The sequence below is a fragment of the Cyprinodon variegatus genome, unplaced genomic scaffold (assembly GCF_000732505.1).
Source record: "Cyprinodon variegatus isolate N-32 unplaced genomic scaffold, C_variegatus-1.0 Scaffold1161, whole genome shotgun sequence".
Taxonomy (NCBI): domain Eukaryota; kingdom Metazoa; phylum Chordata; class Actinopteri; order Cyprinodontiformes; family Cyprinodontidae; genus Cyprinodon; species Cyprinodon variegatus.
The window spans coordinates 4735-28115 of NW_015151614.1; the positions used below are offsets into that span (position 1 = coordinate 4735).

General features: G+C 36.9%; 1 protein-coding gene across 1 annotated transcript in view; it reads right to left on the minus strand.

Moving 5' to 3' along the window:
• Positions 1-5178: 5178 nt before the first annotated feature.
• LOC107101842 (formin-like protein 1) overlaps positions 5179-23381 on the minus strand; it is a 43345-nt gene continuing 25142 nt past the window's right edge. The window contains exons 11-26 of the mRNA XM_015400914.1: positions 21663-21773; positions 21384-21533; positions 19780-19872; positions 18311-18467; positions 17965-18114; positions 17007-17131; positions 15381-15583; positions 15074-15308; positions 13459-13527; positions 13253-13333; positions 13022-13151; positions 10856-11019; positions 10674-10775; positions 10379-10474; positions 9110-9221; positions 5179-5720 (exon numbers count right to left, since the gene is read on the minus strand). Coding sequence (XP_015256400.1) covers positions 5620-5720; positions 9110-9221; positions 10379-10474; positions 10674-10775; positions 10856-11019; positions 13022-13151; positions 13253-13333; positions 13459-13527; positions 15074-15308; positions 15381-15583; positions 17007-17131; positions 17965-18114; positions 18311-18467; positions 19780-19872; positions 21384-21533; positions 21663-21773 — 2079 coding nt within the window. The 3' untranslated portion in view covers positions 5179-5619. The remainder of the gene's footprint in view (positions 5721-9109; positions 9222-10378; positions 10475-10673; positions 10776-10855; positions 11020-13021; positions 13152-13252; positions 13334-13458; positions 13528-15073; positions 15309-15380; positions 15584-17006; positions 17132-17964; positions 18115-18310; positions 18468-19779; positions 19873-21383; positions 21534-21662; positions 21774-23381) is intronic.

Genomic DNA, 23381 nt, shown 5'->3' on the forward strand with positions numbered 1-23381 from the left:
GGATTTTGCTGCCTAAAAACCTAAGAGTGACAAATTTAAAGGTAGATATTTTCTAACTTTACATTTCACCAAGATTATTTCTACCAAACAGTAACCTTACCTGAGGCAAGCAAGGGTGTTTAACTTTGGATTGTTTTATGATAACCCTTGATGAGTGGTTGTGTTGTTGGAGTGATTTTAATAAAACATACACTCCTTAAAACATTCACCCCTCTACTTCTCTTGTGGAGATTAACCTAAAAATGAAAATATGTATATGTATATGTATATATATATATTTTTTTTTTACTTTGTCATAATGTTAGAATTTATTTAACCTTCATCATGTTGTGATGTGGGTTCTGCATAAAGTCTGGCAGTAATCAAGTCTGGGTATGGCTGCTGAAGTTGAACTAAAGTGTCCACAATTTACTAAGTGGAAGGGCTTGGTTGGTTTGGATAGCTTTGTTTTTTTTTTATAAAGTAAACTTGATAAAAAAAATATATTATTTACAAATTATGTTTATCTGTTTTCAAATTAATCAATCTTTATTTGTATATAGAACCCGAAGCAGAAAAAAAATCTGCTCTTACATTTCTAGAAATAAATTTGAGCTTTACTATGAAAAAACAAAACAAAAATCTGTCATTTTATAATTTTAAGGTGCCATTTTTGTCATTGGCTGTTCCGCAACATATAGAGCACCACAAAAATCTTTAGTTTCATCTTTTCATTACTTTAGCTATTCATTTTAGTGATATTGAGCATTTTTCCTAAAATAAGAGTGGCTGTAAAACTGTCCAACATGGCAAACATGCCTTATCCAAAATTGAATCATCTGTTTAAATGGCTGCTCAGTTCCAGATAAAGTGTTTTTAATGTCTGAAAGAGTGGCACCCAAAAAGGTATCCTATTGGACAATCTGGTTAAGCTTGAAATTTATGTTTCTACTTCATAACAAGTGTAGAACTGGGACATAGGTATGTAAACGTGTAAGGTTTCCTTTTGTCAAAATTTTTCAGAAATTTGGATTTAATTAAAACGTGACGTGTTAAGCTGCAAAGCTTTCGATTAAAGTGAAATCAAACCAGTGTTTCTGTCTTCACCACTGCGGGAAACTAAATTAAGAGTTTAGTCTTAACCTGTTTATGAAATGTAGAATAAGATTAGATAATCTAGATTGAGAGAAGTTAAAATCTGACCAGAACCACTTAAGATATATTGTATGTATATTATTATAGAACCATTTAGTTTTTTGTTTCAGAGAGAACGTGTAAAAAAGAAAAAAAGTCATCTATGTTTTATATAATCAAGCTTTTTTTTGTATTTTTATACTTGAAGAGGATTCATAAGCATGTGACACGTTCTGTAAATTCTTTATTTTTCTGAGTTAAAAGATTTTATTTTTTCTGCAAGCCATGAAACGAACCATGATCACACGTTGCCGTAGAAACCGGATGCCGTTGCTAATACAAACTGTAAAATAGTGGCACTGCATTTATAAAAAAAAAAGCACATGAAACGCTCCCGTCACTTAGGAGACGTCCCGTTTATAGATGTTTTATTCTATTCTAACCAACAGTGTGTGAGATTATACAAGTTCAAGTGTTAATCGATGGTTTCTTGATGAATGTGTGATTGTTCAATCATATGTGGATGTTCAGATCATGTATATAAACCCAAATATATTGAATTCATTTTAATGTGATTTCCTTTTTATATATAAAGGTGGAAAAATACTCCAAAATGGCATGAATACTGTAAACATTCCTGAAAAATCTGCACGCCGACTGAACTGACATCTCATTTTAAATCTGTGTATACCTGTGAGTGTACCATAGAGTAAAGAAAACTGTACAGCAACATATAGATTTTTGTATTCTGTTTAAAGCCCTTATGTCAGAATAAATCAAGAAAAAAAATGACTGAATTTTATGAAGAAAGATACCTAAATTATATTTATCAACTAGAAGCTGTTCCTTCAGTTTGTTTGAAAGTGATGCTTGCTGTGTGGGGTAAGTGTTGTTTGTGAACTGTGACCAAGAATGATCAACTACTACAATATACTGTAAGTAAAATCCAACTAATCTGTGCAGAACAAAGCACAAATATGATACTGGAAAAAAACAAAAAAAGTTGCTGCTTTGTGTGTGAAAATTCCAACAGACAGGTCACTGCTTTTGTACGTTCCTGTTGTGTTTTTGTGACAATAAAGGTGACCCTCTGATACACAGCATCCGTCCAATGCTCTGTTTATTGCCTCATTTTAAAGACTAATGTGCTAAAAGCACAATATAAAGGCCTGAATGGACCTTGGGACACTTGCCATTGATAACCTGGATCAAAATTTTGGTAATACATTACAATTACTTTTGGATTTTACACAATTGTTAATACAAGAAAAATCAAAACATATGAGTGCAAAAGTTGTCCAGTCGCTTTTATTTAAACGTAAAATTAACAAAACCTTTTTGTTTGATTATCAAATGTTTAAGTTGAAATGTAAGATAAGATTATTACTTTTTAAGTGCTTGCAGATACATCTCAAACTTGAATATATTGTTTTTATATGTTTAAAAATGACATGCTTTTATAAATCCCGGCATATTTCTAAAGTTTATTGAAGTTTATTTTTATAATAAGCTAATGAAAACCCCATTTTCCCCTTTTTAAGGCCAAATGATTGGTTATCATCTACTTGTTGGCAAAGATGGCTGACATTTGTCTATGCAGTCATGAACACCTTCAAAGAGGAACATGGAAAAAAAAACAAAAAAACACTAAGGCTGGCTATTGATGACTTCTTGAGCTCAGGAGGTTGCATATTTCCAGAGGAGTTTTTGACCATCTACAACGCCGTCATTCAAACTGTTTTTTGTCCATCCATCACTGTGAGGTTTGGATAATCTACAAAACAGGAAAGATCTGAAATACAATAAAAACCATTGAGACTTTACCTGCATCCAGGATGTGTATTGCTCTAGATGTAAGCAAATTGTAGCTGGTATTTCTGCATGGTGCTCATCCATCAAAACTATTTATCTTAACTGTTTATAATAAATTAATATTTGTGGATTTGTAAAAAAAAAAATAAAATAATCAATTTAAAGAAGACTGAAGTTGATAAGGTTTCAATCCTCATGCATGCAAGACAAAGAACTTTTTGTTATCTAATTTTCTTTTAATCTTTTTTCTTTTTTTCTGTAGACATAAATCCCTGAATAGCAGTCAGTGATGAAGCTTCTGATCTTCTCTACTTATCCAATGGATCACTCATGTTTGCTGTCAGCTAAGAGCTGTTTTTTAGAAGGTTAAAGAAAGAAATGAAGGATCTAGTTAATCTAATTGGATCTAATTGAATTTTTGTTGGTAAAAAAATATTGAATTTTTCTTAAAAAGTTTTTTTTATCAAGATTTTATTTCTCTGAGTCACTTTCTGATCCAGTTATCTCTTTTTAACCCTGTTCTATTCAAAGCTGCTCATGTGTCTTTTGATAAAGATGTAGGACTTATTCTCTGTTTAATAAAAAATTAGTGTTTGATTGTTTAACAGATGCCCCGGGAGTTTTAATCATGTTGACTGGAGTTTTCCCCTCCAATAATTACATGTGAATGTCTAACACCCGAAATCTAATCAAATATGTGTTCAGTTGAAACAGATTCAGAGCTCAAATTAGCTCAGCCAGTGATTGTGCAGATAAGATGAAAGTTTAATGACCTCAGAAAAGTAGCAGGACAAAGATCAAGATCCAGTGCAGTTTGGTTATGAGGAGAAAAACTTGGTGCATTTTCTTTTCATAAAATGCTTCCTCTGCAAATCTTCATCCCCGATTTTTTTTTCTGCCTGTAAAGGAGTTGTTCAGTCATATTGTTATAGTGATTTAGTTAACTGCCAGTTACTCTGCACTTTAATGTAATAAATTATACTCCTGTATAAAATGAGCTTTCCCAGGATCAAACTAATTAGCATATTTCTCTTCATTAATAGAGGAGAATAAGAATAATCATAGATTTCTTTTTAATACAGTTGTCAAACTTACCAAGAGCCATAGCTCTGTTGAACTGTCCATCTCCCCATATCTTAGAAGTAATTTCATGTAATTCTTTATAGATATTCATAAATAATTGGTTCATCTCAGGAAGGTATGGCAGCATCTGATGTAACGTAAGAACCTGAACTGTGTTGAATTTTTTAATTCAGTTGAGTTTTCAGAGTTGGCCAAACTATCTTTATCTAAGCCCTCAATGTGTATGATAGATCAAATTCCAGCAAAGGTTTTTAAGGAAGTATTCGCTCTCATTTCAATTTCCATTTTACTGTAGTTAGGAATTATGTATCCATAGTACAGCCTTTCAGAATATCTTAAATTAAATCTGTAGTTAAGAAACTGTCTCTTAATTCATAGGAATTGGTTAAATACAGATATATTTAATCTTCCTATCTTATTTAAAATCATAGGAAAATAGTAGCTAACAATTTGTAGGAATTAAGGGAACAGTCCTTGGATGGTTTAAATCGTATTTGTCTGACAGATTTCGGTTTTTACATGTTGATGATAAATCTTCCTCATGCTCCAGGGTTACCTGTCGAATATGACTAATTTCCACTGTAATGCGGATGATACTCAGCTATATTTGTCCATAAATCCTGATGAAACTAGCCCATTAAATAGACTACAAGCGTACCTTGAAGACAATGGACAATTTTTTTTGTGTTTTTTTTTTTTTGGACTCATGAGATCTAGTTTCTGTAAGCATTGAAACATCTTTTTATTTTCTGCAGCTTCTCTGAAAGAGGAAGATGATATAAAATTAAAAAAAAGTAAAAGTAAACAGATACATGTTTGGATCATTTTATTTACAGCGCTTTTTTGGAAATAAATCTTATGCCATTCAAATATACGGTTTTCTTATCTTACTTTCAAAACAATGTAAGGACAACAAAAACTGCTGTAAGGATAAAAGGAAATGCATGTATCACTGCAAGATATAGCATCTGTAAAAGAAAAAAGTGTTTCATTTGCTAAAATTATTTAATGTATATATTATGCAGAACCATAATTTATTAATTTAGACAGCATGGATGTACTAATATGTGTATATTTATTAGCAGAGACAAAATTTTCAGTAATTTATTAGGAAAATTTTAATATTTTAATTAATTAATTAAATAGTTAATTCTCTTTCCTATTGGTGAAATAAAAGAATACTTACAACTGACAGTAGTATAAAATACTTTATTCAAACCTGAGGCAAAGCAGAAATTCAGTATTAAAATAATTTATTAAAAACTTCAGTATAGTATATGAAAACTGTCCTGCTTTTCCTTTATTGTTTGCTTTCCGTTCTGATATCTGTGAATCATTAATGAAGTCCCTGCATCAGATTTCAGCTGAGTGGTTCACTCCTTCATATAATTGTCCTTATTATCTCAGATGACTTCCAGCATCATTAACATCCAGTAGATAATATAATGTATTCTACATTTCTTTCTATGAACTCTGCAACATTTCTGCAAGAAGCAGGAAATCTTCCTACGAAGCTATAGCTGTGACTTTGTTTTTGTCATCCAAATATGAAAACATGGATTAAAATGTTTCCTCAAATATCTAACATTTTTACTAGTGACTTCCCAGTGTTCAGAGGGAGATATCTGAAGACACTTGAAGCTGTTGACCTGGTTTCCACTTGGAGCTCTGACGAGCGCCATCCATCCGTCTGTATGGCTGATTCCTTAAATCTGAGATGAAAAAGAAACAAAAAATTTAATAAAGTGCTTCAAAGCAGAAGCTTTGTAAAACATTGGATGTAATGGATGGAGTAATTTCTCTCTCATATCATTCAGTCTTTTATCCAGTTGTGTCGTACACCAGACTTATTATTTTGAGTTGTAACCTAGAATATATATACAGATATATATATACAGTATATATATATATATATATATATATATATATATATATATATATATTGCTGGGTTGCCCTAGTCCAGTCCTTGAGAGCTACTATCTTACAACTTTTAGAGGTGTCCCTTGAACACACCTTTATTGATTTCACATTGAAGAAATTTACCCCTGCATTTAACCTATCCCCTTGGGCAGCAGTGGGGCTCCCAGGGAGCAATCAGGGGCTAAGGATCATGCTAAGAGAACCAGAGTGGCATTCTGTGGGAGTGGGTTTTGAACTCAAAACCTCAGGATTCCAAGGTCTATGCCCTAACCACTAGGCCGCCACTCCCCCTAGTAATGAGTTGCTCATTACAAGGCCTCTAAACGAATTAGGAAATAAAGCATTTCGATTCAGGTGTGTCGGAGAAGAGACGCATCTTAAAGTTACAGGATGATAGCAGTTAGGGATTGGACTTGGAGGTCTCTGATTTAGAGGCTCAGGAAGCATTTGCAGATGTTTTCAGTTAATTAGCTGATTAGGCTATGACTTCAAAAGTTTCCAAAATTTTCTTAGAGACCTAAGTCTTTGTAAGCTTTAATAATGCCTTTTAAAAGAAATAAAGGCTCTGGAAATTTTTCTTTTGGTTATAACCATTTAATTGATTTGCACAGTGCCATACCCTTAATGATAAACAAAACCCATACAACTATTGTTACTGTGAACTGAATGTAATAATAATAAAATTTAACAAATTTGTTCTGATCACAGTTTTCTGTGTTTTCAGTTGGCAGAAAACTGCCCGAAAAAAAAAAAAAAAAAACACTTCATAATCTTAAATATCACTCAAAAGATATGTTCCTTTTTTGGATTATCTTTTAAATGTTCAGCTTTAATCAAGTAAAAAGAAAGCTATTCTTTTCAGTCAATACAATTTTCAACCATCCTTTAGAGCAGGGGTCTTCAACATTTTCCCCCCAACAGGGCCCCCAGACTGATGGCGAGATGGGGCGGGGACCCCCAATGATATATATTGTATGAAATTGTATTATATCAAACTGGTTCTATAGTCAGTCTATTACATATGGAGTAATGTAACAAAAGTAATTCCTCCCTGGGATTATTAAAGTATATCTGATTCTGATTCCCAGTTGATGGGACAGGTGTTGTGAATGAAACGGTGCCCAGCTTGAAAGAGCTCCTGTGTGTTGCTGAATGTGTGCTTTGATGACTGAAAGACATCTTCTGCCTCCATTTATCTGTTTACTACAGTGTGTTGAATTCGTATAATGTGTATTTAAAGACATTTCAGTTAGTGGAAAAAATTGCAGAGGGGAATATAAAAAAAAGTCTAATCAACCAAAACTTTCTTGACCCCCATGCAATACCTCCGTGGACCCCCTAGGGGTCGCAGACCCCCAGTTGAAGACCTCCACTTTAGAGGGCTAACAGGTGTTTTCAGTAGTTTGCCATCAACTGCTAAAGATCTCAAGAAGAAGAAGTCCTTGGTTTCTTATCACTGTCACCGCTACTAATCGGATTTAGCAGAGTTAGCCTGGTCGGGGGCAAGATGGCCACGCAGAATAAATAACCACGGTAACTGAAGTGACGTGCTACTGCTTTCTTGAAACCCAGTTGCAGATTTGGCCCAAATATCCCGAAAATCCTGACTTAATCTCATATCTGGTTTCGGGAAATAGTGCCCCGTTCCTGTTGCGAATATAAACATGACCATATGCGGTGCTGATGATGAGCTGGAGTGCAGTGAAGATGTGTCTCTTTGGATTTATGCTGCTTAGCTTTAAAATGTTAAAATTTATTGTAAATATGTAAACATTTTATATATATTTTTTTTATCTTGAGATTATATTAAATATTATATTATATTGAAAATGTAAATATTCTCTCCATGCCTCTTAATTAGAGATAGTACAGGATAATGATTTGAGCTCAGTCGTTTAAAACAAGGGGAAAGTGAAATATCTCTATATATTTTTTAATAATAAAATATAATTTATTATATAATATATTATATTATATATTGCAGAGCTCTGCATCATCAGGATCCTGTCTGATGTCTTTAATAGTGCATTTTTGATGTCATGATCATCTTTCACTCTTCAAACTGTACAAATCCTTCAAAATATTCCTTTTGTGAAAAATGTAAACAGATTTTTTTAGAATAGAGCAAATCTTAATATAGAAAGCATTGTTTAAAGTACTGTGGTTTAGATTTAATCACTTAAGCCTGACCAGGACCAGCTCAGTCATTAAAAGTAGTGAAAAAGGCCATTATTTTCCATGCTTATCAGATAATACCTTATATCAATGTTGATTATCTAGAGTTGTTGTAAATGTATGCAAAGTATTTTTCAAGTATTTTGTCTAAGACTGGGATGAATCCTTTGATACATTAAATCTTTTTATTTTGTAGTTATTTGTGGATTCAAAAGTAGAACATGTCACCTCCTATTGAGTCTCATTAAATGTTTTTTTGAGGCCTCTGCTAGAAAAATTATTTTTCTCCAGTTTACAGAGACTAACTGGGTCTTCTGTCTTTTAGATGAACTGAAGTCTCTGGAGAAAACTGAAAACAAATTCTCCCTTCTTCAGAGCTGCTGAAACTCCTGCCAAGATCTAAAATTCTGCATACGTTTGAACTGAACAGTGACAGTTTTCCACATCAGTGAGGCTTTAAAATGTTTTTGCATTACATTAGTTTGCATCCAGGACATATTCTTCTGTTTATTCAGCTTCTTATCCTGATTAAAAAATAAACAGAAGAGCAGCGCTGAGGGTTTCCCCTCACTGTCAAAGACAGAGTCCCTGACAGGAGGAGAATGTTAGAGCAGCATTAAACTCTAGTCATGTAAAGAGTCTTTAAATTTTTTGTTGTTGTTGTTTTTCCCCCATGAGTTGAAGGAGGAATTGATCTATAGGTATCCCTGCACGTCCTCTCTCTTTTTTGTCTACCAAAGGGAAAGGTTTAATGCAATTATAAAAACGTATCAAATCCGCCTCCGATTTAAGCCTGTTTTGTGATCAACTGGATGGAAATGCGACCAAGGTTCTTGGAAACATTATGTTTATCAGGGTTTTGTTGACTAAATAAAGTAAAAAGCTGTTGAGGGTAATCATTAAACTTTTAGAACATGCTGGTTGGTAAGCTCTGATGACCGGGAAGCATTGACCTTCTACTCACTGCCGGCAGAGTTAAGACACAGAACTCAGGTTGTTTCTTACCGGTGATGATGTCTTCAATGGCGCCATCTTTCCGCTCCCTTATTAGAGGAGAACCCTGTCTCTTCTTCAGCTCTGCAATCAGATCCATCTGAGGTCTGTACATGTTGGAAACCTGAAAGAAAAAAAATCAGTCTCACATTCAACTTTTATTAAAAAGCATTTCTAAGCATCTTTAAATGAGAAATTCTTTTTTTTTTTTTGCAATTCAAGCTAATTAGTGGTTTTATGACAGATAAAAAGCAACATTCCTTATCTTTAATGTATGGCACTCATCCTACAAGCAAATAGCTTCTAGAAAATATGTATTTATCTTTTGTTGTTATTATTTTGTTGTTATTTTTATTTTTTACACTTAAGTTAAACATTAGAACATAAATAAAAGCTTTAAAAATGGGTCCCCAAAAATGGTTGGAAGCTTTTTTCTATCATTTCATAAATCATAGTGTGGCAGAGGGAAATGTTTTATTATATCTAAGGATAAATTTGTTTTCAAGTATGTACTATTGTCAGCATTTTTCTAAACCAAAACTAGCTAATTCTTTAAAGCAAAATTTTCTATTAGTTTTTAATTACATTTCAAACATTAAGAGGTATATTGTTTGTGTGATGCCCACAAAGGGTAAATATTGGAATTCAAAGTAGAGCCAGTTTCCAGTTCTGCTGTTTAAGATACTGTATAATATTCGAGGTTTTTTTTAATGTTTTTTTTAAACCTAAAGCATTTAAGTGGATAATAGCATCATTCAAATACTTGAAAATAAAAGTATATAAATATATAAAAACCTCAACTTTTCTAAACAAAAAAAGGTCAAAAAAACACTGTTTCCTATTCATTAATTCACCTTATTTTCTGTGATGCAACCATGCTTAGATATAGATCTCAAATAGGCAGGATATCATATCCAGCTTCTACATACCTGAAATACTGCAGCTGGTAATAATAATAATAATACATTTTATTTGTAATGCACTTTACATTTAAGAAAAAACCTCAAAGTGCTACAGGTAAAATCATCATAGAAGGGTAAAATCTAAATTTAAAACTAAACATCGCTTTAAAACACTTATGAATAAAATCAATAGCATAATTGTAAAATGTTAATGGTCAGTTCACTACCTTTCCAAAGTGGGTAGAAACACTGTTTTTTTTCTGCCATTCCTTTATTTTGTTTCTTGTTTCAGTTCAAATGAATAAAATATTCTTAAGTTTCTATCTAATGAGGGCAATGCATGCTGTAAACCATTAGGTATAAAAAGCTGGGCTGTCACCTTGTTCCTTGAGAGTTCAGGTTTAGGAGGAGCTGACGGGTCATCACCACTTGGCCCGAGTGGTTTCTTTCTGTGCTTGTTTTCCTGCTCTGCTTGCTGCCAAGAAATATTAATATAATATTAATTATATATTAATCAGGCGGAGAACTGCAGATATGCTCACTGTAAATGATGTAAACTTTGTTTTGACCTCCACAGCAGCAGCTTTAATGATCTGACCAAAATGTAATATTACACCATAATATGGATATTATAACCTGTTTGTTTAAAATCTGAAGCGAATGAAATCTCTGACCTTGTAAGCTTTGATGAAGCGGAGAAAAACTGTAAAGAACTCTGAGGGTGGAGTCTCTTTTGGATCTTCGCCAAAGTACTTCACCACAGATTCGTATGCAGCCTGAAGGCAAAACAAAGAGTAAGGAGCAGAAATTAAAACTGAAACTGTACTTTAAAGAGGTTTCATTAATATAGACCGACCTGTGCCGTCTTTCCGTCAGTCATCAAAGACTCAAGCAGCGGAGTGTTTTTGTTCAGAAATGTATTCAGAACAGGATTTTCCTCCTCTGCTGAGAACTCGTTCCTGGTCAGCTCCATGCCTTTTTCCAGAGCATTCAGATTCCTCAGGATGTTTTCGAATGAAACTAGCACACAGAAAGAAATGATCCATAATTAAAGCAGGGGTCACCAAGGAATTAAAGAAGTAATTTCATTTTTTTGATTGTTTTTTTTTTTTATTTGTTGCACAGTAGACAAGAAATACAGAAACACCTGTTTGACCAAAGGCTGCAGTGAGGTGGACTAGATCTTTAGGAAAAGAATGCATCTTCCAAGGAAAGCTGTTTACTTTCCACTTTCCAGAGGGAAGGTGGGGCTTGAAACTGGTGCTCAATGCGCCAAACCAAGCTGCTGCAGGACTAAAAACAGCTGCGACATCTTCTCTACTGTTTTATTGAGTTTAAAAGTTGCAGATTTTCTTTTGTTTTCAATGAGTGGTTTAGACACTGATGGGTGTGTTACATTTCATGAAGCCACCTTAGAATTTATACAATTGTCATGTTTAACTTGTTGAATTGGCTATGCTATCCCAGCCCCTAAGGCTAAGACAGCCACCATTTGTTCTGCTGTGTTTGCACAGCTCCTTCTGTTCATCATATAAATGGCTGTAGCACCCTGTCAGCACTCATTATAATTTGAAGCAGAATTTAAAGCAGCCTCAATGATTTGTAATTGTTTTCCTTGATATGTTTTTTTATTTTTTATGTACCTGTCATTTATTTTAATGTATCTATGTTAATGTATCTTACATAACTTTGCTGCCTCTTGGCCAGGACTCCCTTGAAAAAGAGTTTTTTTTTTTATCTCAATGGGATTTTTCTTGGTTAAATAGAGATTAAATAAATTAAAAGTTAACATAATGGGTCATTTTATTCCAAATACAATAAAAGCCTGAAATGATCTGACTGATAAAACTAAATTTAAGCTAAATGTTCTTATTTTAGTTTATTAAGTAACAAAAATTCTATTTCATTTCAATAAGTTATAACAGACTCCTGAAATATAATCTAAGAAACAATGGCTGTTTAACATACTATAGTTGTATCACCTTTGATGTAAATATTTTAGTACAAATAATCCCAGTTAAGAAGAATTTGTGGAGGAATCCTTAAAGAATGGCTTTAAAAATAACGAATCTTCTTGCTAAACTGTAATGAAAGGACAAGTGTTTGTGTTTGTCTGTTGTAAATTAATACATCCTGTACCTGAGCATGTAGTTATTCACACACAGAGAATTAAAGCTCTTTGTTTGAGTAACGTAGAGGCAAGAGTTAGTTTCTAAAGTCTGGAACATTGAAATTATTCTTTAATCAAAGGAGAGCTTTAAAGGGATAGTTCGGTATTTTTGACATGAATCTGTATGGCATCCCCATCACCAGTGGCATGCAATCACACTGACTTACCCCTGGCAGCGTCCTGTGAGCAGAGTTATCGTCCAGTTTTGGTCAAGCCGAAAGTAGTCCGGCAGGTTTTTAGGAACAGCGAAATAAAACTTTTCTCTTCCCAAAACATTATGTGTTCAAAAGAGCGATATTTTTGCATCCCAAAAACGTTGTAGTGGAAAAAGTCACACGTCGTTATCAATTGGTCCTATTTTCTCTCTGTTCGTATCAGTGCGCGCCGTCATTCAGACAGCGAGCTCAACAACAGCCATGTCTCCCTCCGCCCAGCTAGGCGGAGGGAGACATGGCTGTTGTTTCGGCTTGACCAAAACTGGACGATAACTCTGCTCACAGGACGCTGCCAGGGGTAAGTCAGTGTGATTGCATGCCACTGGTGATGGGGATGCCATACAGATTCATGTCAAAAATACCGAACTATCCCTTTAAGATATCGTTGTTGAAAATGACTGGTATGTAATTAAAGTTCTGTTTTGGAATGAGCAGTTGATTTGATTCAGATGTGTTTACCTAGAGAAAAATTTAAAATAATCAGAAAAAGCTGCAAGCATGCAAACTTTGAGGTTTTCTTCCAATTATATCATACTTTTTTTCAATTTAAATTGATTCAGCAGGAATTACCAAAGGTTTCTAAGCAGCTTTGCTGCCATTTGTTGGTTAGACCTGAGTGATTTCAGAGCATCTTTACCAAGTGAAGCCTTTTCCAGGAAGTTTAGCTCTGTGTAGAAGTTTTGCAGCTCTGGGTATTTTTCATGGATGATGCCGACCATAAAGTGCAACAGCGTCTGTCTGCGGTCCGTTGATTTGGTGTCAGTTAGCTTAAAGGAGTAAAAAACATAAAATTTTAAAAATGACTGAATGATGTATAAAAAAAATATAGCTCCAGACTTAAACTTGAATCCAGTTTCAGGTTTCTCACCAGGTCTAAACTCTGTAGGTGGAAACCGTACGCTGGCCCTCGCTTGCTGCTGTTCATGTAATTTCCAAATGCCAAAACAATCTTTAAACAAGAAAAAACAAGCATGTTGTCTTACAAGTATCACATAGTGGAGAATATATTTTATCATTGCATTGCCTTCTTACTCCTTTAAACATGTTTGTATAAAATTCTTTCAATATATTCACCTCCAAGATTTTTTTTAGTTTTACAGATGATCTGACCGACATCGAAGCGTCAATGATGGCTTTCAGTTGCTGCAAGAAGACAGAGAAAAAACGGTTATGGTGTCAGACAAACAAGGAGTTTGGTAGGAGCTAAAACCAAATAGTGAATAAAACACACAGATGCAATGTTTTAAAACTTAAAAGGAGATTTAAAAAAAAAAAACTTTCTATGGTGGTTTAATGTTCTAATGTGCAGAGGTGTTGAAATAATTTTCTGCATGACATATTCTCTCTGTTTTAGAGCATCGCCTTCTGGAATAAAATTGTGAAATGATGGACACAACTTCTCATTTTCGATTGCTGAGAGAAAAAATTAAGCTTTCATTAATTCTGTTTATTACAATTGAATCATGAAGATGCTGTTAATTTTTTGTTTTTCTGTTTTGGAACTCCTGTTGTGTTAAAGTATTTTTATTAGAGTGACCAATGCAGGGAAGATGCTCTACAGATTTAAGTAAAGTGGCTCTCATTGTTATCCACTGTCTTACTAAGACCTGAAACAGCTTTCTGACCCTTTCTATAATGATATCGACTTCTTTATTTCCCCTCAGAGCTCCATGAAGTTTGAAAGGGTTTCTTATAGCTGTTTGGGAAATTGTTGAGTTTAGAGGTCGGGTTGAGGATAGTGAATTAGAAATTATTTACTAAGGAGGGATATTTAGTTTCTCAAAGGGTCAACATGGATTCAATAGCAGTAGGAAAATAGCAAAATAAAAACTTCTCTTTGCATTTAATCTGGTCATTTTAATTGGATACTAAAATTTAAATAAGGTATACCTATAAATACATTTTAAGCGGATTATTTAAAATGGTGATAACTCCAGGCATACACACACATTCTGGTCTTGGTATTTGTAATGAGGACCAAGTATTGACTCAGTTTGCCTTCTATTGTTTTTTTAGTCCCGTTCAACCCTTTTCTATGCTCTACCTGACAGTTACCCTAAACCTAACCACTACCAGTGCAAACCTAACCCTACTATTAGGAATGCACGCCTTAGTCCTAAGCTTAACCTTTAGCATATAGGGAAGTTAAAATGTCCTCACTTTGGTCCTCAATTTATCAGTGGAATTGGAAAAATTGTCCTCACTCTGATCCCAAAACAAGAGCACACACCTTGGTGCTGTCCAAACCTGCTTGCAAACATGTTGCCCTAATTTGAAAGTTTCAAATGATGTGCAGTAGACCTTTAGTGGTCTATCTAGTCTGGATGAAAGCCTGGTCATGGAGCCATGTATGAGTCTTAAAGGATCTGTAAAACCATGCATTGGAGCAAAGCTCTTCCAACAAGGAGTGTGTTACACTGTAATATATCTTCTTTTTGGAACAGTTGTTGATATAAAATAACATTGAGCTGGTGTTGGGTCACATAACCAAGTGAACATCACATTACCTCCTGAAACATAAACAGGAACTAGCTGGAAATAAATATCGGCTGTTAATATCAGCCCATTTAGTTACCAGACCAACTGTGTTATAGAATGACCAAAATACCAATGATACCAATGTTAATTCCGATATATGTTCATTGTGAGTCTGTACAATCTGAAGCAGGTCTATATCATATGTACTCACAGGCTGGATGTTTTGGACGCTCTCTGGGAAGTTTCCCATGAAGGTGAGTGTGCTGATCCTCTGGGAGAGCCTCGGGATCTTGCCAAAGCGCACCAAGAAGCGATCCTCTTCGCTGAGCTCATCTATTGACCTGCCTTCGCTCTCATAAGTTTCAATGAGCTTCATCTCGTACTGAGTGGGGATAAAACGTTCAAGCAGCTCCAGGAAGTCTAGACTCAGAGCTTGCTGGTTGTACCTGTAAAGGCAACACTTCTTTGAAATTACATGTTGCAGCTTTCAGCTAAGGGTTTCAAAGTTCACAACATACGTCTCTATGGCGTTACAGATGTCTGATGCAGCCACAGATTCTTTTCGCAGAGTGATGGCCAGGTTTTTGGCTCTGTTGGGCTCCATTACAGATACTCTACTGGGGGTCTTCTGGGTCATTTTCTTCTTCAGGGTGCATAGATCTACCGGAGGGGACTGAGCTTTGGTCTTAAACTGCTCCTCAAAAGCTTCCATGTCCAGCTCCTGAAACAGAAACAAAAGAGCTAAGAGCAGAATCACTGGAGTGTAAACAGATGCTAGAAACTGTTGCTTATTATTTGGTGGGTATTTAAAGCCTGCGCAAGAGCTTTAGTTCATAAATGGAAAAAATAGAGGTATAAAATTATCTGGTTGCTTTTACATTTTACAGTGTTACTTGTATCGATGATAACTTTGCAGTATATCAGTTAAATCCATTTACATAATTCAGTGAAAGTGTAAAATAAATATAATGATTTAACTAGGTGAGGTACTTGATCCAACTAAGCATTTGCACAATTTTTTGAACAAAATTAAGAAGGTAAAATAATGTAGTTTTGTGTTTGAAAACAGAGTTTACAGTTTGATTAAATGTTATTTTCTACATCCTGTAAGTTGAGAGAAAAGCTGGATAACACACCTTGGAATAAATAAACAAGGAACAGAACCCAACCACTACCTTCTTGTGCCACCGCTTCAACAGATGATATCAGAGACTATGTTTTGGGGGGGGCTTAAATGCACCTGTAGGGCCGCTCAGGGTAAAAAAGTCTCTGCATGTAGGCAAGACAAGAGTGTTTCCAAAAGCTCTTATGATGGCGATAAAATTGAGGCATAAGACGTCAGCTGGAACTTCACCCTGGAGACAAGCCTGGAGTTTATCAGTGAGGATTTGGTGGTTGGGTGCCTCCTCATGGGATCAACCCAGGCCAAGCCCAAAAGAGTCACCCAAGACAGTGGGCCCACCACCTGCGGGGTGAGTTTCTACAGTATCTGATTCCAAGGGAGGCTGGGTATATTTAGTATGGGTGGAAAATGTTTTATGTGACCACCCACAGCTGTGGCCTTAAGATCTGCAGGGCCTCTTATGGCGAAAACCACACTGGCAGCAAAGCATGGTTAGATTGCTGTTAGAAGACACCATGGAGAAAGACTGTTGGTCAGCCTCAAAGCAGTTCTGATACAGTCTGCCACCTCTGAAAGTGGAAGCAGTGCTTTTATTACGCAGTTTTTGGTTAGAGAAATCTCTGTCATGACCAAAAGAATGAAATCTTGATGCAAGTGGCTAAAAAGAGCTTTCTCTGCAGGGTAACCAGGCACTTTCTAAGAGATAAGATGAGATGCTCAGCCGTCTGTGAGAGGCTGAGAGGAGAGCCTCCTCATTGAAAGGAAATCTTTTTGCCACTTGGACATATCCCTCTGAAGGTGTTCCAGGCACGTCCGACCCGGAAGAGGCCCAGGGCATGACCCAGGATACTCTGAAGGGACTATATTTATTGGCTTGCCCAGAAAGACCTCAGGCTTCCCCTAGTGGAACTAGAGGAGGTATGTGCGGACAGGGAAGACTAGGAAAAACCACTGAGACTGCTGACCCAGCAACCCAATCCCTGACAAGCAAAAGATGAAGAGCACAAAGAACAAATCAAACCTGTAAGACATGTTGGTCATCCAACTCGCTGAAAATGGTTCCCTCCACCTCGTCTGATTTCAGAGCATCCCAGTTAAACAACGGCATGCGGTATTTGGTCTGAATAGGCTTCTTCTCTTTAATGCCTGAAGGGGAATTAAAGAAAGTGTTAAGATTTTCAGATGGTCTTATTGCATACTCTGTCACTGAGGGTTTCATAATGGGAAGAAAACCTTAACAAACTTATCAACTAGAGGTGGATGGTTGCTTCTTTTGGCTTCAGACTTTTAAGGCTTTCTGGCGCTCAGTTTCAACTTTCCCATAATGCTTTAAAGCAGACATCCCCAAAGTTGGTCCTTGATTACCCCTGTCCTGCAGGTTTTAGAGGTTTCCTTGCTCCAGCAGAGCTGATTTTAATCTAAAGCTGATTAACAGGCTTTTGCTCAACTGCAATCATCAAAATCAGCTGAGCTAAAGCAGGGAAACCTCTAAAACCCACAGGACAGCGGCCCTCGAGGACTGACTTCGGGGATGCCTGCTTTAAAGCATGCAAATTACTGAACTTAAACAGCTTGTTAGTTTAACCATTCCCCTAATGTGATATTTGTCAGTAGCTTGTTTCCAAATCCAATTATTCTTCAGAAAACAGCCTGCAGATTTAAACAGCAAACTGGATAGGATCTTGGATTTTGCTTCTTTTGAAGGATGATGCACTCCCTAATGAGTGAGATGTCTAGAAAAGTTAGACAGGGCAAATTCATCTTCCAACTCTCTGGTCCCCTTAGAGAGCAATAATCCTTGAAAAGCTAGACAGAGCATGAAGGAATTCCCACAAAATTTGTATGTTAAAATTAATTAAGATGATTTTTTTCTGGGTTCTTACTTCCAGAATTCAATTACCTTTTTTTTTTTTTAAATTAAACCAACAATCTTTATTCTGAATTTGATTATAGCTTTTTTTCTGTTCTGGTGAAATCACCTGAGCCTCCCTCCATATCTCCGGGAGGTTGTGGGGGAGCTCCTGGTGGTGGGGGAGGAGGTGGAGGTGGAGGAGGTATCAACTTCATTGAAGCTTGGTTTGGAGCTTGTGAGGAGATAAGTGCAGCATCTACTTCATCCATCACAGTGTCTGCAAAGATCAATCAGATGACGAATGGAACTCACATTGTGCATTTTCATTTGCCTTAGAATAAAATCCTGACATGCTGTTTAAATGGTTTTAGCTCTGAAGAGAGAGACATATTCTGATTGGAACTCTCCATTAGACCCTAATCAGAATATTAAATAAGACAGGCAATTATTTAGACCAATATTTGTGTGCTGACCTCCTTGTCCCCCCCGCTGGACCACCTGTAGAACTAGACATCCAGATGTGGAGCGTTCCACCCGGAGGATCCCCTGCTCCACCAGAGCCTGAACTCTGAGCTCCAGCTCCTTTAGCTCTTCAGAGGATCCGTTTCCTTCATGTTCATTATCCAGCTGCTAATGCAAAATAAATAGGATTGAATCAGCTGGAGAGTGAACCACTCTGAGCTTGGAGACATAAAGAGATACTCAATAAATATGCTGATCCCTCAAGTACCCATTTGGTAGAGCCAACATGTCAGCTGCTAACTGGCTACCCTGCAACTTTTTACTGTTTATAAACTGTCATGATCTTGGCACTGATGACTGCCTGGATTACTAATTTCATTCACCTGCCTAACTCCGCCCAGTTTCTCATCACCGTTCATCTGTGTCACCTGCTCTAGTCTCTATTTAACCTGCCAGCTTCCAGTCATCAGAGCCAGATCCTACTCAAGCCAGTAGTGAGAGTGATTGAGCGTTACCTTAGTGTTTCTGATTACCTGATCCTGACCTGTTCTTCATCTCAACCACTGAGCCTGCCTGTTTCAGTCTGATCTGTTTGCCTGACCTGTCTTTCGACTCCTACTGGATTCTGCCTGTTTGCTGAACTTGGACTGCTTCCTGATACCATTCTGAATTTCCCTCTGGGACCTCTTTGGATTTCTGTTCTCCTGGTTCTGAATCCTGAGCACGTCCTTGACCCTGGCTTTGGCTTGGCCCTCTGGATTGTCCTGCCTACCTTCGTCTGCCTGTATTTGTTCACCTGCTTGTTTCCTATTCTCCGGGGCTGCAGGACACTCTGTGCGGCGCCAGCCATATCTTGTTGGCAGCCTACCCGCTGGATCCTACCTCGTTCTCTAGGCACGGACTGAACTGTTAAACTAGGTTAGTAGCTCACACATTCATTATCATCCTTCATCAGTTTAATGTGGTCACTAACCTGTGTTTCCCTCCTGCAGAGGTTTCTGCCTTAGATGTCCTTGCTGTTATTTCAGATCTGCCATTTATTATTAAATGCTTTTGAATTATCTGACTGTTGGTCTGCCTTGAATACTGGGACCTCTGTTCTGAGCCTTGACAATAAACAGTCATGAAATTATTAGGAGAGCTTTTGATATATGGACATTTAATATAAATCTAATCATTCAGTTTTTACCATAAAATATACTTTTTAATAGTTTTGTTGAATACCGTACTAAATCAATTTCTAGAGGCATATATCCCTCACAGATTGTAAGACCTTAAGTTAAGGCTAATTATGGGTAAAACTGCCAACATTTTTACTGACAGTAAGTAAGCTCATGAAATGCTTCAAAAGGGGGTACAAAACAGAGCATCATTCAGATATTTTTGTTTTTTAAAATGAAAACCGCTGATTCAGACCCTTTGCCTAAACACAGTTCATGATTTTTAGAGGAAAGTTGTGCATGACACTGGTGCAGTGTACCTGAAAGGGTTCCACCTCTTTGCCAGAGTGAATTAGCTTTTTCTCCAGCTCCGAGATCTTCTCCATTTCAGTCTCCTGAAGCTTGGAGTTTAGCTGATACACAGAGGGTAAAGCTTTAATTGATGAGGGAAAGGTTTCACATTTCTGCTTCCTGATAAGAAGCAACTGAGAAGAAACCAGACTCAAATTAATCTGGCAGAAATATAGCCTGATGACACTCTGATGAGTTTATCTACCTGTGAACTTTTCCTTTTTTTAATTTTATTCTTATACCCCTATGCAGATGTTTAGGTAAGTTCTGTTATCAAGACATAAAAGACAAAAGTCTTTCTCTGAACTGACAGAAAGTGAGAACAATTAGAAACTAGAACAGTTTTTTAATACAAAACCTCCAGCTTCACCAGTCATACGCATTCACAGGATGCACATACACTATAGTACCAAAGGTATTTGCTCACCCATCCAAATTATTGGAATCCTGTGTTTCAATCACTTCCATGGCCACAGGTGTATAAATTCAAGCACCTAGGCATGCAGACTGTTTTTACAAACATTTGTGAAAGAATGAGTCATTCTCAGGAGCTTAGTGAATTCCAACTTTGATACATTGCCACCTGTGCAACAAATCCAGTCGTGAAATTTCCTCACTCCTAAATATTTCACAGTATATTGTCAGCTGCAACATTAGACAATTAAAGTGTTTGGCAACAACATCAACTCAGCCCAAAAGGGGTTGGCCATGTAAGCTGAAGGAGCGGGGTCAGTGGATGCTGAAGCACAAACTGTATCACTACACCCCTTCAAAGTTCATGCCGCCTTCAGATTAGCTTCAGAACAGTTTGCAGAGAGCTTCATGGAACATGTAGCTGCATCCAAGGAATGCATCACCAAGTGCAATGCAAAGCGTTGGACGCAATGGTGTAAAGCACACTGCCACTGGACTTCAGAGCAGTGGAGACGTGCTGTCTGGAGTGATGAATCAAGCTTCTCCATCCGGAAATCTGATGGACGAGAGAGGGTTATGTGGTTGCCATGAAAATGGTACTTGTGTGTGACTGAATTTAGCCAAGTCTAAAGTTTGGAGGTGGGATTATGGCATGGGCTTGTTTTGGGTTTGTTTTACAGGAACCTGACTTGGCCCCTTAGCTCCAGTTAAAAGAAAAATATGAATTCTTTAGCATACAAAGACATGTTGGACAATTCCAAATTTGGAGATGCCCCATTCCTCTTCCAATATGTCCGTGCACCAGAGCACAAAGCAAGGTCCATAAAGACATGGGCAGTAGAGTGTGGTGTGGATGAACTTGACTAGCCTGCACAGAGTCCTGACCTCAACCCGATAGAACACCTTTGGGATCAATTAGAGCAGAGAATGAGAGCCTGGCATTCTCGTCCCAATCAGTGTGTAACCTTACAAATGCACTTCTGTAATTATGCAAAGGCCGGGCTGATATCATATTGAACCCCTATGGACTATCATAGCATATATGACTATAAAAGAATAGAATGTCATACAGCGATCAGCTCTGCGCTATAGAAAAAAAAAAATTCCTTAAACTGAGTGTGTATCACTGTCCTTTAAAGAGAAGTTGCTGTTCAGTCACCTGTGTGTTGAGCCCCTGCAGCTGATCTATGTGCTCCAGCAGGCTGTTCTTGGCCTGTGCATCCTCCAGCAGAGACGCTATATCAAAAATGTTATCAAGATAGGCTTGGATCTGGAACAGCAGCCTGTCGCTCTCTGTAAACTTCAGTTGCTGCAACAGAAAGTTTTCTCCAGGTTTAATTGGATCATTTTCACTGGGGAACATTGATGTAAGCTGCTGGGAATGAAAATTCAACTTTAGAAGTAAGAATTAGATTAGGAATTGGAAGATTAAACTTGCCTCTAGGTAGTCATCCAGGCCATGCTGAGTAAATTCATACTGAAGGTAGACCCTGAAGTTCATGTTTTCCACAGAATGGACCACAATGTTGATGAACTGCATACATGCCACCTGGTAGATAGACAGTATACAGGGTTCTGATACATAAAAAAAATATATATCTTCCATAAATGGAAGATTTTTCAAGCATTTTTTAAGGTCTATATTGATAATGAACTGTCAGTAATGTAGTCAGTGAGAATGTAAATGACAACAACGTTAACCCTATGGAGAACTTTAAACTTAAAGTTGCTATTTGCACACATTTTGTCCAGTAATAAAATAAAAAATAAATAAATTCATTAAGGTGTTATTTAATTTCCCTATATAGAAAATTCTTTTAATATTTTCCCCTAACTAACAGACTGGTGCTTTGTAAAGGGCCGGTTATACACCTGCAGTAGTGTGTCGCAGTGAGCTTCTCACAGGTATTTTTGGTTTATGTCCAATATATGCGCTATGTTATACCATGCCACTATGCAAGGGGGACAATCATGAACTAGCTATGGGTCGAGATACGGCCGAGGCGTTGAGGAAGTGGGGTTACGTTTTTGCGAAACAGAGGGACAATGAGGGTGAAAATAGTGGGGATCCTGGTGGAAAAGGGTACCAGAGTTCTCGCGCACCTTGCTCTTCTAGCTGGTCCATTTTCACAAGTTGTTTTCCACAATGGTGGTCATACAAACAAAACAAGCCGGTAAGGTTCCAAACAGAAAACAAACATAGTGTAGAGTGGATGTAGATTTGACCAATCAGAGGCCTCCTGTCTGCAGCACTGTCTGCGGTCACTTAGGATTTTGGAGAGGTGCACCAGAGTGTTTGCGGAAGGGGTGGGGGCACATTTGCGTTCACAGCGACACACACACAGACGACCTGGTTTCTGAGTATAAATCAACCTTAAGTCTACATATAGGTGTTGCTCAGTCCTCTGCACATAACGACCTTGTATGAAAATGGTGGTGGCAGCGGTTGACGCGCTTGCAAAGGCTGTGAACCAGCAGGACCGTTAGCTGCCTTATGCTGGGTATGATTGAAAGCAGGCTGGCTTCGGTGGTTGAACTCAAAGGTGAATTGGGATAATATCTTGGATTTCCATGCTCGCTTCAAGGCGGAAAAGCCCAACAAATACGGAATATTGGATTCACCATGTGGAGCCAGCAAGAAAAGACTTGAAGGCTGACGGAAAATTCCTGCTCAGCCTGCTCCCAAAACAATGCGCTATTTTAGATTCGGACTCCCAATTATCAAACCTCCCCTGGATGTTATGGCAGAAGGGCCCAGAGCTGTAAATCGCTTCCCCTGCCGGAAATGGCTTTCAGGTCATGCCGATGAACATCTGTTCAGTTAATTTATTACAATCTTATTTTTTACTTAATTTATTAGGTTGTATGCTAGTTTGGCCATGGGGACCTAACACTTAAATATGCAAATAAGAGCAGATGATTGAGAATAGCTGCAATACACTATAGTTCATGTGAGCAAAGACGGCAAAGTTAAGCTAATTTAATTAAAATTGTGAGGTTGCAAATTTAAGTAATTAGCCTTCAAACTGACACATGGCAGTGTAAAATTGATATATTTCATTTCGTGAAAACCTGTTAAGCTTTAAAATTTTGGTAAATTGGTTTGGTTTTAAAGGTAAGATATATATATATATATATATATATATATATATATATA